Source organism: Rhinolophus hipposideros, assembly GCF_964194185.1.
Source record: "Rhinolophus hipposideros genome assembly, chromosome: 6".
NCBI lineage: Eukaryota > Metazoa > Chordata > Mammalia > Chiroptera > Rhinolophidae > Rhinolophus > Rhinolophus hipposideros.
Genome location: NC_138052.1, coordinates 17,984,891 through 18,001,207, shown reverse-complemented (window position 1 = coordinate 18,001,207; position 16,317 = coordinate 17,984,891). Strand labels below are relative to the sequence as shown.

General features: G+C 47.3%; 1 protein-coding gene across 1 annotated transcript in view; it reads left to right on the top strand.

Moving 5' to 3' along the window:
• LCT (lactase) overlaps nucleotides 1-16,317 on the top strand; it is a gene marked incomplete at both ends in the record, with an annotated part of 43,046 nt that overhangs the window by 6,001 nt on the left and 20,728 nt on the right. Inside the window, 5 exons of the mRNA XM_081052227.1 lie at nucleotides 3,142-3,221; nucleotides 6,337-6,420; nucleotides 9,881-9,983; nucleotides 11,267-11,345; nucleotides 13,435-14,161. Of these exons, the coding sequence (XP_080908353.1) occupies nucleotides 3,142-3,221; nucleotides 6,337-6,420; nucleotides 9,881-9,983; nucleotides 11,267-11,345; nucleotides 13,435-14,161 (1,073 nt within the window). The remainder of the gene's footprint in view (nucleotides 1-3,141; nucleotides 3,222-6,336; nucleotides 6,421-9,880; nucleotides 9,984-11,266; nucleotides 11,346-13,434; nucleotides 14,162-16,317) is intronic.

Here is a 16,317-nt window from a genome sequence, read left to right as displayed (position 1 = left end):
ATACAGAGTTTTACTCGGGGATGATGGAAAAGTTCTGGAGATGGATGGTAGCAGTGGTTGCACAATAGTTTTCATGTATTTAGTGCCACTGAATTGTATACTTGAAAAATTTTAATGGTAAATTTTGTTATGTATATTTTATCACAATTTCTGAAAAGTTCTTTTCTGATTTTTTTATATGTCGTATTATAAACCTCCTATTGATGTATTCAATGTGCTGTCACTGGGGAGGATACAAAAGAAGAGAGTTGGAGGTGGGATGTGGCCGCCCCTCTCATGGGAAGTGTAGCGTTACACACAGCGTCCTCCACTGGCACGACACTGGGACACAATCCAGGGTAACACTAGTCATCCCCACCCCACCCCTGGCAGTAGTGGCTTAAAGCATTGATATTGGCTGTTCAGTATTGACCAAATTCCTTCTATTGAAGCATTTGGGGCAAAAGGGAAAGGGGCAAATGGAAAGGGGCTCTTCTGTGTGGAAGACCACAACATATATTTAGAGGAAGTATAGTTTATGCTTGCATGAGGAACAGGTTGGGAACCATATTGGGGAAGTTTGATGATTTTGTATGATATAAGAATTTCTGGAATAGTTACCAGGCCAAATAGCTGCTTGTACGCTAGTCCAAAAATCAGGAGACAAGATTGGTGGAAAGAAAAGCAGTTTTATTCCAAAAGGCCAGCATTAGGGGAAGACAGTGGACGCCTTGTCACAAAGACTGCCTTCCCGTTCTTAATACCGCCAGAAGGCTTTATAGTTTAAGAGAGGCACTCGATGAAGGAAAGGGAAAGTTGGTTAGGCAACTCCTGGGAAAAAAGGGTGCTTCCCAGAGGCTGATTTGTTTCAGGGATAGGAGTGGATCTTATGCAGACATAAAAACTTCTTTCAAGTCATTGTCCAGAAGATCCCGGGTCATTGAGCTTGGTCTGCATACAGCCTGGAGTAAACAGAATCATGGAAACCGGCATGCATAGTAAATATATAGTAAACAGAATCATTAAGGTTTGGCAGGGAAAAGGGAACCAAAGGAAAAAAAATTTTCAAAAAGTCCCAAACTAAACTCCACTGTTAAATCGAATTACACTAGAGGTTTAAATCTCAAAATAGAAGATACACTGTCAGCCTTACAGAACTTCAGGTACATTTTGTTCACTCTCAATTCTAAAAACAGCTTGCAAATTCAAATAGAAATGATTTGTCGGTTAATTGTGCTTCGGGATTAACGTCCCCTTGTTTTACTTCATTGGCCTAGGGATGGTACTAAAATGTACGGTTTAAAATGTTAAGTACAAACCGAGAACATATGTTCTTTGTCCACCCACATCATGATAGACTGAAGCATGTGAATCTGTGGAAGGTGAAGTGGATCCATCGCACAATCATTAAATTACTGGAAAACAGCGTTATCTTATCGGAATGGGGACTAAATGTGTCTGAGTGATGTTTCCTGCTCAGACAATTTCAAAGTCCCACTATGCTTATCAAAATAAGCACTTTGTAGTTGGCACTGGTTGGTAGTGGTGGTTTCATTGGCTGTGGGGAGCTTTCTCCCGTATGGAACTTAAATGAAAGGGAAAAAAGTCAAACATATGGTCTGTGGTTTACGTCTCAAACTGGTTCTATTTAATTTTTGTTTAGTGTCTCCAAATTGCAGGTCTGAGCACTTGTCATGCTTTCAGTCCTAAGCTTGATATTTGGAGAAACTAAAGAAATGTTTAGGATTTGCTCCTCAAGGAGCATACAACATCCAGTGAGAGATAAAGACTTATGTGCCTCAGAGAGTTAGAGAGCAATACAGAGAGCTGAGGGATCCCAAGCCCATAGCAGCGTTTCCAGTTGTCTGAAAACCACTGCATCAGAAGCAGCAGAGAAGCGTGTTAAAAGGCATTCATTCCTGGGCTGGCCTCGTTCTGCTGACAAGACCCAGAGAGCTGTTTCCAGGCTCTTGGCCTCACGTGGAAAGGTGCTGGCTAGGTTATTAGATGGCCATCAGTTGTAATCAGATGGCCATCCGCTGTGGCTCGGTGGCCATCAATTGTTACCGGTTAGCCATTAGCCACTATTATAACTGTCGTGGCTAAGCTAGGGCATTGGTTGGCTGGCAAAGAAGTGGATGGAGGATTGTAGTTAGCAAGTGCGGTTAGCAAGCGGATTGCAGCTAGCAAGTGGGGTTGTTGGATGGTTGGCAGAGAAGCGGATGGCAGGTTGTTCATTGTGTGGCTCCTGCTTCCTGTGTCTCCAACCCAGACTCCAGGGAGAATATAGTGGTGTGACTCCCTTATCTATGGCTCCGTGGGTGTTCCTTTTAGGCCTCACCATATCCTGCGTTCTCATGCAGGGAGGGGGACCAGAGACCCCGCATGAGAAGCAGGCAGGCAGTTCTGAAGCACACAACTTTCAGCACCACTGTTAGCCCATCAAATGTCAAAGCAAGTAGGTGCACGTTACATATGTTTATATTTCCTTGTTTTCCCCTGAGGGCACAGTAGGGGCTGAACTGATGATTGTACAGCGAATGAGGACAGGTAACAGCAGCTCCCTGAGAGCACCTAGCCTTTAAAAAGAAATTAAGGGGGCTGCTGGTTAGCTCAGTTGGTTAGAGCGCGGTGCTCTTAACAACAAGGTTGCTGGTTCGATCCCCATGTGGGTCACTGTAGCTGCGCCCTCCACAACTAGATTGAAACAACTACTTGACTTGGAGCTGATGGATCCTGAAAAAACACACTTAAAATAAATAAATGCTTAAAAAAACAAGTGGGAAAAGACTGTTCCCACATGCTAAAAAGAAGTTGAGGGAGCAGTTCTCTCCTTACCTCCTTTTACACTGTGGGGTGGGGGGTCGAGTGGGGGCTGGACAGGGTAACTGTTTTCATTCCCTTGAAAGGTTTTTATAAATCTCCTGTGTTTCAGAGTCGTAATTTATATGAAACATTCTCTAAAAGAACATTTATTTTTTAAACCAACTTATTTTCTCAAGTCTTTCAGCTACGGTAAAGTCATGTGAATAATTCTTCAGAAATCTTTAAGTCAGTGAACATGGACTAGAAAGGTCAATAGGAAACGAGTTCTCAAGTGGCTTCTGTGGTCACAGCCTCCTGCCTCGCTCACCTGCAGCTCCTTCCTCTGCTTGGTTTCAGGTGGAAAGCTCTCTGTGGTCCTGCGAGCGGAAGCCCTCTCAGAGCTCCTGCTAGAACCATCCATATCTTCACTTGCCAAGGTGAGGACAGGCAAAAGAAATAGCATCTGTAACATCTGAGGGCAGTTGTGATTTTAATTTTAGAAAATAAGGGAAGTGTTTGTTGGCTTGACATTTAGAAATGTCCATGCTGAGTAAAATACTTTCCCTAATTCATAATTACTTTAAAACAAAATCTCATTTGTTGTAGCCCCAGACTTTGCTGGGTCAAATGTCAGCTTTTGCCTACACAAAGAAGTCAAAGGCCTCTGCTTTCTTTGATTTTTGATTAAAAGAATCCAAAATAGTCATTACAGAGAGGTCAGTTTATATAGCAAAGCTGGTGTTAAGGTAAAGGGTTTTTTGTTTGTTTTGTTTTTAATAATGTGCTCTCTAGAGTACCCATCCTGGTGTCTACCTCCTCTAAATATACTTTTTAACTATGATTTTAGTAAGAACAGTTAAAACACCTGAGAATTAAATAGCTTTGGCCTTTGCGACATCGGCTGCTGGGCAGCGTGGAAAGCCACCAGTAAAAACAGCTGATATCTGTGGTTCGGTGGCATTGACAGGGAACAGGGTGTTGTACAGATAGAACTGCTGCCCTAGAACAGACACTGGTGTCTGTGATGTGATGGAGGTCCCGTATGTCAGCGTCTGGTCTTCCGACTTATCAGCTCAGGGACTTAAAATCCAGACGTGATAAGGTTCTAAATGACCTGTTTCCTGGCTGATTGCACAGTCAGAATGTTGTCTAAATTAATTTACAAGGGGCAATAACTGCTATCAGTTATAAAGTTGGGAGACCAAAGTGCTGATCATAAAAGTGCTTGTCAAGCAGTAGCCTTTGACCCTGGCTCTCTGCCCTAAGCCTCACCACATGGTGCTTCTGGATCATCTTCTAAAAGCTGTTTCACTCAGTCCCCTGCTGGGAAGGGGAAGCTACACTCCCCTGAACTGGTGCAAACTCCTCAGAGCCTCACCCTCCCACCTCGCCTCACCTCACCTCACCTCACCTCACCTCACCTCACCTCACCTCACCTCACTTCACCTCACCTCACCTCTTATTGTTCCCAGTGTGTGCGCCATGCTTTCCTTTTGCTCTCCTTCATTCCCTACTCAGTGTCCTTCCTTATCCCCCGAGCCTTCCTCAAAAATCTCTTCCAACAAAATTCTACCCATTTTTAACACCCATGTGAATGCGCTTTCCACCAGGAGGCCTTGTTTAATGAATAATATTCCCTCACTCAACCTGACATGGTCTCTCCCCACTTGAAACCCATAGCTGTCTGTGTAGACCAGCGGATCCCAAGCTTTGGTGTGTATCAGAATCACCTGGAGGACCAGTAAAGCACCCAGAGGCCAAGGTTTAGTGTGGAAGTGAAAGCGGGGGCAAGAGTCCGGGGCTGGTGCTGCCTGCGCCCCTCAGCCAATAGGCCCACACGGGAGCTGGGCCATAGCATAAGCATTTATTGTCAGAGCACCGGTGGTCTGAGGAGGCAGCGGGCTAACACCTCCAAAAAGTGCCTTAACCTTCTCAGACCAGTTGGGGGTATTTAAGGGAAAATCTGGGCATACCTGTAAAGACTTGACAGTTCTGGGGGTCTGCATGGAGCCTTCCCTCTGGCAGCGCGGTTCTCTGGTGGCATCAGCAACCCAGGAACAATGAAGGTAGTAGTCTGGAAAGAAAGCTGGACCATAGAGAATGTGATCAATAAGCCGAAGGGTATTAATCATAAGTTTCAGTGTCATTTTCTAAAATAGGGACCTGACACAGGGACATTCTGAGCTCAAGCCACAGGGGGGTGAAGTATTGTTAAGCTGTAGGTCAAGGAACGGTGAGACCGGGGACCCCGCGAGGCCGCTTCTGTGGGGGTCCCAAAGTGCCCTGCTTCAGAAGGACAGTTCTGGGCTGTCAGAGGCTTCCCACGTTCCCATGTGAGTCGAACCCCTGCAAGGTTTGAGCCTCTGGCGTGGACTTGTCTTATAGCACTACTAACTTTCTGCCTTTTCTTCATGTAATCGGTGCTAACACTCTCTATTAAGCTGTCAGTTTCTTACTCATCTTTGAATGTGGATCCCCACCCCTGTACCCAGCACAGTGACTTTCAAGAGCAGAAACTCAGTGACTATGTGTGGTAGGGAATTGAGAGGGTGGGTAGCGGAAGGTTTGAGTGGCACTTGCCAAAGCGGAGCAAGTGTGTGCACTGTTTTGTAAACACCGATGACAATTTGGGAAAACCATAGGGAGCCAGTCACCCAAGGTCCGCAGTGCCCATGGTTGTCACCAGATGCCTTTGTCCTGAAGGCACAGATGATCTCTGAGGGGGAGAAGACCGGCGAGGATCTCGTCATGGCAAGGACAGTGGTGGCTTGCTGAGAAGGCCAGGGAGGGAAGCACAGTGGTGTGTTTACACGTTTAGACTCTGGATTTGAGTTCTTAGGGTATATATGCAGGCCAGAGACAGGGTGGAGGGGCACGTCCTTAAGTGGACCACGGACGGGGATGTCCAAGACCAGGACCGCCAGAGCTCTGTTCTCGGACAATCGTATGAGCCAGGCTAGGGCCACCTGGGGTGGGCTTTAAACTTGTGGCCTGAAAGTAGCCAGTGGCTGTTGCCTCCAATGAAAACAAAACTCAGTGCCCCGGTAGGGTCTGCAGAGGTCCCTGTGGGGCCGCAGGTGGCTGAGGGCTCCACCGCCTCTGTCCTGGCAAAGGGGGCGGGCTGTGAGGAGAGTGCTGCCCAAGGCAGCTCTGGTCTCTGACTCCCTTAGTGCTCACTTACGTGGTGGGAACCCACTACATCTGGCACACAGTACTTCATTCATTTACTCATATGCATTTACTGAGCACTTACTGTGTACCGAGTGCTTTGCTGAGTACATAACTGATGTGTCCCCAACAGCACACAGTCCTACACACACACACACACACACGCACACGCACACACATGCACGCACACACGTGTACACGCGCGCACGCATGCGCACACACATTCTCACTCTGTCCACAGCTTCTCCACCACCTGTTTTCCCTTGGAAAATCCCACATTGGAGTACTCAGTTCAGTAATAGGAGAAACAAAAGAGAACACTTCTGAGCAGTTCTTTGTCTTGAAATCGCTTATGCACTAATGACCCTCTTTACTTATTTCTAGGAAGCAGTTGATTTCCTCTCTCTTGATTTGTATTACAAATGCCAAAGTGAGGCAAGTTTGCTGCAGGAGCTGAGTAAATTACAGGTAAGGTGCACCATTTCCCATTGATGATGAGTGGCAAAGATTCCTGACAGCATTTTCGACATTTAATGCTTCGGTTGACAATAAACTGAACTGCCAGCAACAGTCCCCAGACCTGCAGAATTGCGTCTGGGGAGATTTCCGTTGAAAGCATCACTAGAGAACATCCGGAGGTTAGGCAGTCTTCCCTGGAAAGGATAATGAGGGTTGGCTCGTTAAGGTAAATATCTACAAGGATCTTCTGCTTTATTGCACAGAAATCTACAGAGAATCAAAATTCCAGTGTTCATTCTGAGGACATTAAAAAAGACATTTCATGGATGGTGGTCATGGTTGCACAACAATGTGAATGTACTAATGCCACTGAACTCTATACTTAAAAATGGTTAAGACAGTAAATTACATGTTATATATATATTTTACCACAATCTGGAAAAAAAGAAACATTTCACACCCCGCTGTACTAAATCAGATACAAGTTATTGGGACCTTCCTGTAACCTCGGGCCCCTTCTTCCTGTACAGTACTGTTTTTCTCAAGTCTAAGATTCTGACTTACTAGAGAAAGTATGTTAGGCACCTCCCACCCAACAATTAGCTGTCTCTCCTATGCTTGGTCACTGCTGTGCAATGCCTTGCCTAATTTCCTGGAGTCCTGACCATTCCCCATCTCCTGATGGGATAACAGATTATGTAAGATCTGGGGAGTGGTTTCTCTCCGGCCCTCCTGAATCCTAGCAGTGTTCCTATACTTACCCCTGAAGAGCTGCCTGGTCGCAGGCTTTTCTCTACAGATGCCACCGAACTCACCCAGGCCTTACTTTCCCTCTGTAGGTGCGGGCACAAAGCTACTCCCCTCTGCTTTCAGTCCTGTGCCTCCTGGTTTCGATTCCACCACCTCCACCGCCAAGGAGGATGGGTTGTCAGAGGAATTATCCATTTAAAGGCCAAGCTCATTAATGACAAATCCTCAGCTAGATGGAACCTCCATTTCACCTGAGGCGGGAGGCTCAACATGGCCCAGTTAGCCTCCGTTCCATACCTATGTCTGTGTATGTCCAGCTGACCTGTGTCGATGCCGCTGCTCTTGTCATCTACAAATAATAAGATGATCTCATCAAAGGCAGCGAATGCTTTCACAAGACCTTTGAGTGACAGCTGCTGGGATTTTAGTGCCCGCTGTACCCCAGGCATTGTATGGGGCACTTGATCCTCCCAGGACACCCAGAACTTAAGAAACTTAACCACCGTTAGACACGAGGTAGTGAGCGTCCGAGCTGAGACTGGAACCAGGGTTTTCTCATGACCCCACACTGCCTCTAAAACCAAAATCAGTCCAACGTGCTGGGAACAGTATCATGAGGGTGGCATTTTTGACAGTCATATATGAGTTTAGTTGTTTTTATAAACGCCTTCTCACCTGAGCCCAAACTGGCTTGTGACCCAAAGCCTGCACAGGTGGGCCTTAAACAGCCCTGTGGTGTCTTCAAGGCCTGCTGCTGCCTGTGACGAACTGAAATCTGTCTTTTGTCTTCCTCAAGGAATTCAGCCAGAGCTTGTTGCTTAGCTAATGGATTGAGACCTACTGACATTTTAAAACCTTCTGGGTTACGCTGGCAGATGCTGCATGTCCCAGAGGGCTGTTCAACAGATCAGTGGCTCGATCTCTGCTTGAGGATGTGGTTTACAAAGGGATGTGGTTCCCTTTTTACATCAAAACATTCTCAAGAAGACCTGCTCCCAGCAGTGTCTGGGTAAAGCTGTGAACCCTCAGTGCACAGCCAGCCAGCCGAATGGTAAAGCCTTCCCTTGACAAACGTAGCAGCCATTTATTACACCCTGCAGCAAAGGGTCTTTATTCCTGCTGTTTCCTTCGGTGGGAATGAAATTCCAGATGTTGCACTGAACAGCACAGAGAGAGCCCCAAAGATTCAGGATGGCCACTCCGTGGTGAGGAGAGACCTGAGCTGGAGAGGACACTGTCCCTGTCTGGGATCATTCGTTCCATGCCTGGTAGCATTTCTCAGTTACACACCCAGGACAGAAAGAACAGCCAAGTTCTCTCCAAGGAGCAGGGCTGACTCGTGTCCACAGGAACCTGAATCGCACTGCCCACAGCTTCCTTCCCAGCTACCCTCCCTCCTCATCCCACGGCCCCACACTCTCCTGGAAGGGACCTCTTCCCGCGGGCTGCAGGGAAGAGGGTGATGTCAGGGCAGGAGGAGCAAGAGCCCTCGCCCCGCCCATTCGCAGTCGCCTCCTCTGTCCCCAGAGCACCTGCCTGCCTCTCTGAGCCCCCGGAACCGCAGCTGCCCCTCTGGGCACATGGGTGTCTTAGGGTCGGAGGACATCCTCAGGCCCAGCACGTGGATAATTGTGCCCATGGCACATTCACAGGCTCTGAGGGGCCCACGAGGGGGTCCCACGTCCACGCATCAGAAAAGGCTCTGCTCGCCCCGGGAATTCCCCACTGGGCAGAAGGCTCCTCCTGCTCTCCAATCCCGTGATGGCACAGCGGCCCCAGGCGCACATTGATCCTTCAGGAAGGAGAAAGCGCTGGGCTGCCCAGCACAGAGAGAACAAGGCTGTGTGATCACAGCTCCACTCGCTGTGGTCCCGCTCAGCTTAGCCGGCTTCTCAGAGCTCAAGGCGTCTCATCTGTAAAGAAGGGGAGCTGTGAGGGGAGGCTCTGAGAAAATAAAGAATGTGCCTGGCTCCTGTTTAAGCAGTTTTTGTGGGTGTCTCTCACTGGCCTTTACTCAGAGGAGGGAAAAGTGTGGGGAAAATAACCAAATCCAACTTCTCCCAAAAAGGTCATTTGAAGTGACTTCAAACAACATGTCAACCTAGAGATGTTTCCTTGGACACTGAAAGGGCTAGAAATGGGAGAAAATATTACAGCTGCTCCAATTTTAATGAGGACAGCTCCTTTTTATTGTGGAAAATAGCAAACATAGCCAATAGCAGAAAGAAAAGTGCAATGAAACCGTCCCCAGCTTCAAAAGCTCTCCACTCGTAGCTGATCTTGTTTCAACTAAACCATAACTTCCTCCTCCCAAGCCAGACTGTTTTGAAACAAAGCCCAGATATCCATAAATATTGTGATGGGAGCACCTGATTCAGCTTCCTGTAGTAACACGGTCCCCTGACATGGGCAGACTGCCTTGTTCCTGGTTCTAAGGCAATGCCTGCTTCTAGGAGGTGCCTCGTAAGCCTGAGAGGAAGGCGCACGTGAACCTGTATCTTTGGTGGGGGTCAGTAGGGAGGGTGGCCTGTGTTACTGAAGAGCGTAGATCTTTCTCCCTCAGATCCGAGTCAGCTCCCTTTATTGACAGAGGTGGCTAGAGGTAATTTCCAAAACCAGACAGAGTGTTCACAGCTTCTCGTTTTGAAAAGCTGTCCCTGTTAGCAAAAGACTTACTCAAGGCAGCTTTGGTTCACTTGCTGCCCTTTATCTTTTTCAGACTACTGAGCTGAAAATGGAAGTTTTCATCTTCAGTCTAAAACTCCAGGACTGCCCCTCCACCAGGAAGAACCCAGCTGGATTGCTCTCCAGCCTTTTGGAAGGTAAGCGGACATCACTGGAGAGGTTTTGCGTGACAGTTGGTATACTGGCTTGAGAGGGTAGCAATCATGAAAATCTAGGGTTCCAGTGGGAGGGGGACCTGAGGAGGGCTGGTCTGAGAGCCCATCCCAGAAGGGTTTAGTGTCCCTTGTTTTCCTATTGTTGGTCCCTTAGCTCCCACTGACCTGAGAAAGACGGGAGGTTCTGTGCAAAGACGCCAACAATGCCTTGGTCTTATGGAAATAAAGACTATCAGGCATCAGGTGTCAAGTGTAAATATGGGGACTGTTCTGAGCCTGTGTGTCCCCTTCTATTACCCCTCCCTCCATGGTTTCTCATCCCTGCCCTCCTTGGCAGGGCTGCCATTCTCCCCCCACCCACCCCTTTGGCTTACCCCTGTTCATTTCCCCATTACCTCAAGCACTTGGCCCTGGCAGGCACCTGACCAAACCTTCATGTCTAAGACCCACAGCACTTGGACCATCTCCTCAATATCTCTTCAGATTCTTGAGAGTGAATCTGATTGGTGGACCGTGGATCAGAAGGTTGTTTCTGGTCCAATCAGGTCAAGGGAAAGGTGGGGTCTGTTAAGGCATCAGGGGATCAGGGCTCTAGACACTCTGCAGGAAGGGGCTTGGGGGTACGTCCCTGGTACCCTGATAGTCAGTCCAGTCACCTTCAGTAGTGCCCTTTCCACCACTTGTAACCAGTGCTGAGCTGGCTTCACAGACTTCATGAAACTTGTCCATGGATTCCACATAATAACCCTCCCCCTAACTCACCTTTCATGGCATAACAATTTCTATTCTTAAAGACCGTCCCTTTCTAAATGGTTAGAATGGTTGGTTTTAGGTTTAATGTACAGTCTACTACAATTTTTTAAAATTCCACCCTTTTCTGATGTTTGAGTTCTTCTAAATCATTTGTTCTCCCCGTGTGGTCTCCAGACCAGCAGCGTCAGCATCACCTGGGAGCTCATTAGACAGTCCCATCCTGGAGCCCACCTCAGGTCAGAGACTTTGGAGGGGGGCCAGGAATCTGTGCTTAACACACTCTGCAGGGGGTACTGATGCACGTGGAAGTTTGAGAGCCACTGTTCCAAGTCATAACTAGGTAGGAACCACTTCTGACCTCCTTAAATCCCTACCCCGTGGAATTTTCCAGAAGGACTTGGAACCATTGCTTGGAGTTTGGGTGTGTTGTATAAGTAAGGAAAACTTGACTATGGTCATCCATATTGCTGGTTAGGCTTCAGGTAGAGTTAATTAAACTTCTTCTCTTACAGCCGTAAATAAAGACCAAGTGCTCACCATTGGGTTTGACATTAATATATTCCTGAGCTGTTCTTCAAGTTCCAAAGAAAGGTAACGTTACATTTCCTGTCAAACTGTCAATCATTGATATTTGCCAAATACTCTGCTGTTCTTTCACCTGTGTGATCTCATGGAACTCTTGTCATCTGCCTCTTGGGCCAGTGAGTTCATTGTGGACATTCTAGAGAGGAGAGATGAAGGCTCAGAGGGGAAAGCTGGGAAAACCTGTCTCTCACTGAGTCTTCCTCTGGGCCTTACACGGTTCTGGCATTCTCACCTGTCATTCGGCCACCATGCAGTTCACACAAGTGCACACAACTAGCAGAGCTGGGCTTTGAACCCAGCCTTCTAGTTTAAAATCTGGTGAGTTTGTGGCAGAGCAGCCTGGGTTGAAGAGAGATCCGACCATCCCACTGAAGCTTCGTGATCTGAGTAAGTGAGGTGAATTCTCTGCATCCGTTTCCTCATGCAGAATGTGACATCTCCCCCCTGAGGGGACAGCGTAGATAGGAAAGCCTCCTGTTACAGCGGGACAGGAGCCTAACTCGCTAGAGTTCTCAGAACAGAGATTCTAATTTATGGTGGGGTTGCAAATAATCTCTTAACGGATGACTAAGGTACCAACATTTGTACATGTCATTCTTAAAAAAAGGAAGAACAGATTTGAGGTTATCGCACAATTTATATCACTCTCATGCACTCATACCCTAGTGTGCGTGTTGAGTAAGCGAGAAAATGAGGGTGTGGAAACCAGCACTGGGAGTCCCCAGAGCCCTCAGCACTCGGGGGGTGTGCTTCACGGGAGCTGCACGCACCACGCATCAAGAAGTCCGGACACAGACTTGTCTGCCCAGATCTTCAGCTACAGCTCTCCTGGTCAATGACTCACCTCAGACGTTTCTAGTATGGCTCTGTCCAAGGTCATAACCTTATGTCTCACCACCTCTTTGTACTTTTCCTCTCCCAGCTCTGGCTGTCCTGAGCCGTAGCTCCTTCTGGGCCGTCTACTCAGCTCACTTCAAACCAGCCGTTCAGATGAACAGGCCCTGAACAGCTGCTGCCAGTCAGGCTCTGTGCTAGGAGTGTAAACAGTGAAGTGAGCAGGGAGTGACTGCTCCCTGACCCTACATGGAGTCCGCTGAGGAGTGCTGGGCTATGTCTTCTCAGAGGGTAAAACTTGAGGTCGTAATGAAAGGAAAACCTTGAGAGCTTAGTGATTACAAAACCACAAGACGACATGTGACACCTACTCCAAGGTTCTTTTAACACCTTGATCTCTTGGTATTTTGCCTGAAGTGAAGGTCCAATAGTAGCTAATGTTAAACTGACAATGTGTGGGGCAGGGGTCCTCACTCAGGCGGGTGTTGATGGAGAACCTGCAGTGGGAGGGGGGTTCTGAGAAGACTAATAGCGCTTTCTCACTCAAGAATTTTAGACTTCACAGGTGAGGCAGACAGGCCCACAAATGACTGTAACACCAGATTGAAAAGGGGACACAGCACTGGTTCCCCAGAGGAGGGAGAAAACAGCATTATGTGGGATGCCCTGAGGTGGCTTTGCGTGTGTGTGGTGGGGGGTCAGATGAAGGAGGGGCAGCTGGAGGGGCCAGGCTTAGAGACAGAGGCTTTGTGTGCTGAATCTCTTCCCAAATTAGGCAGACCCAAGGTAAATAATTATAGTACCTATCTCATAAATGTATTGTGAGATTTAAGTGAGATGACATATATACATTCTTATCACAGTGGCTGGCACGGAACCAAGGTTGAATAAATTGAAGTCAACATTATTATTAGCTATGTTTTATAAACAATACATTGTACGAAGAAAAAAGTATGGTATCAAAACTGAAGACAGTATTCACGGGTAATCTAATACAGAGAGCAGTAGAGTCGGTACAGTATTTCTACTCATGCACGAGCAATGATAACTCATCTAAGAAGGGGTAATAATAATAATTTTCCTATCTGCCAGTCACTTCCTACCCATGGCTTTGTGGAGTTGGCTTTCCACTTAGAGCTTCTGGAATCTTTACTGATTGAACACATTGTCGCTGTTCATCAGTGTCGCTGTTCATCAGGGGCATCTGTGACTCACAGAGTCCTTACTCATTATGTCCTTTTATGTCACTTCCATCCTGTAGCACGTCTTGTTCTCTCACTGACAGCCTGACCCTTCCAGCTGCCCGCCAGCAGGACCTCGAGACAGCAGGAGGCTCTTCGCCGCCCAGCTCCGCCTATCGGAGAGTCTGGGAAACATTTGCTAACCAGTCCAAGGCAGAAAGGGATGCTTTCATGCAGGATGTTTTTCCTGAAGGCTTCCTCTGGGGCGTCTCCACGGGAGCCTTTAACGTGGAAGGAGGCTGGGCCGAGGATGGAAGAGGGGCAAGTGTCTGGGACCGACTCAGGCCCCAGAAGGCCACCAAGGGCCAAGCAACGCCAGAGGTGGCCAGCGATAGTTACCACAAGGTGGACATTGACATTGCCCTGCTTTGCGGCCTCCGGGCTCAGGTCTACAAGTTCTCCATCTCCTGGTCCCGCATCTTCCCCACTGGGCACGGGCGTAACCCCTGCCCCCAGGGTGTCACCTACTACAACAAGCTGATTGACAGCCTGTTGGACTCGCACATCGAACCCATGGTCACACTCTTCCACTGGGACCTGCCTCAGGCCCTTCAGGATCACGGTGGGTGGCAGAATGAGAGCATAGTGGATGCCTTCTTGGACTACGCAGCCTTCTGCTTTTCCACCTTTGGAGACCGTGTGAAGCTGTGGGTGACCTTCCACGAGCCGTGGGTGATGAGCTACGCAGGCTATGGCACTGGCCAACACGCACCGGGCATCTCTGACCCAGGAGTGGCCTCTTTTAAGGTACTTCCCATCTTTGCAGCTCCTACTCACTGAAGGAGAAGGGACATTTGGCTGGAAGAAAGTCATTTTATCTTCCCATCAGCGAGTGTTTACTTTTTGTCCTTTAAAGGAAATCAGAGGGAGGGATTTACCATACATTGTTAATCACCTTATTTTGTCCAAACATTGTGCTGGCACTTTAAGGATAGTTATTACATCCTCAGAACAGCACTGATGAATGAAGGAATTGGGGCTCAGAAGGATGACGTCATTGGTGGCTAGCAGTTTGAAGCCAGCATTTGAGTCCATGTCTACTGGACTCCCGTGCGAGATTTATGTGTCATCCAGGACTCTTAGTTGCAAGTGACAGAAAACCCAACCCAAATTTAATTAAGCAAGTAGGGGAAATTATGAGTTCAGGAAACTGAAAAGTCTGTCTTGGTTTTAGCTTTTCAGTTAAAAGCTTTTCAGAGTGAAGCTTGATCAGACCACAAACAATGTTACCAGGTCTCAATTTTTTCTTCTTCTCTTGCTCCCCTCTTTGGCTTTATTCTTGGGCTACCTGGTAGCCAGCAGCCCTGTCCTCAATTATGAGAGCAGCAGTCCTGCCCTCATATTTCAAGACCAACGGGAAAGAAAACATGCCTCTGTTCTGGCATTCCCAGCAAAGTCTCCCTGTGGGTCACATGTTCATCCCTGAACCAATCCCTAGCTCTAGGCTAGGGGGCTGTGCGGCACTGACTGGTTTGGGTCCAGGTCCCAGCTCTACACCTCAACACACAGGTTGAGAGGCGGGGACCTAGGGGTTGGCTTTCCAGAGGGCAGTCAGGGTATCATCTCAACAAGAAGGGATGTATATACTGGAGACAAATTTACAATGGCTTAATATGGCTTTCTTCCACCATTTTCTTTTTCTTCAAAATCTCCCAGAAAACCCACCAGCTCTCCCTGGCAGCATTCTTTAGGGTACACATGTTAGTCTGGCTTCCCCCTGCCACACAGAGTTTTGTTCTGAAATGAGTATTTACTATGCCCCATGCTGAGTGTTAAGCAGGATATATGACCTATGCCCTCAAGATGTTAAAACCTTTCAGGAAAGATGATACTAACACATCTAAGAAAATTGGAGAATAATTCTAAATGTCCCAAGTTAGAATGAGCTGGAATACTATGAATAAATGACACATTGAAATGCCAAAAATTATATCACTTAAGTCAAGTTTTCCATTCTGCTCTGAGTAAGTGAGTGCACCCGCGGAGAGAGACAGGACTTCTGAAAATGGAAGGTTTGCACCTTTCTGTTTGTCTCTGTGTTGTAAAAATCAGCCAAACCTTTCCTCTGTAGGTAGGCTTCTGGTGGCTCCTGAGATTTTTCTACAGAGACTTCAATGAGAAAGTCACTTTTCTCCCTCAATTCGTGCTTTTACTTATTAGTTAAACATTACTTATTAGTTAAAACATTATAATACCATCACGGACAAACTTCAAAGAAGAGATTTTTCTCATGATTCTTACCAGTGTTTCCTTCCAGTCTTGGCTTCCTTGCATTCAAAGTGCAATCACAGTGAGCACTTAGCTTAATGCCTTTTTTTTAAAAAAATAGACTTGACTTTCTAGAGTAGTTTTAGGTTCATAGCAAAATTGAACAGGAGATGCAAAGATTTCTCATCTACCCCTGACCCCCTGGTCTCTCCCATTATTAACATTCCCCCCACCAATGTGGCATATTTGTTACTATCGATGAATCTACACTGACACATCCTACTCACCCCAGTGCTCGGTTTTTACTTCACATGCATGAACACTTGTCCATGTTGTTATGCCCTCACAATGATTGTTTCTGATGGTCGTCTCACTAGTGTAGAGGGAAGCATTCTTGCCTTTGGAGGGGGTCACCGCTTTCTGTTGGAGTTTAGGACCCAGTTAAGGACTAACACTTGGGACATGAGAACCAGTCAGGAGTTTTACTTCCTAGAGCGTGTTTTGGTAAGAAATTCTTCAAAAGTAAATGTCATCATCTCCAGATGATAAAAAGGAAAGGGAGCTGAGCAGTCGCCAGTTTCTGCACTCTGACTTTCTGCTTGGTGCTTGATATACACGATGGCATTTAATTCTCCTCTATGGATTCATAATTACCTGCTTCTCGCAGACTAGGAGGTAGAAGTTGAGAGAGAAGA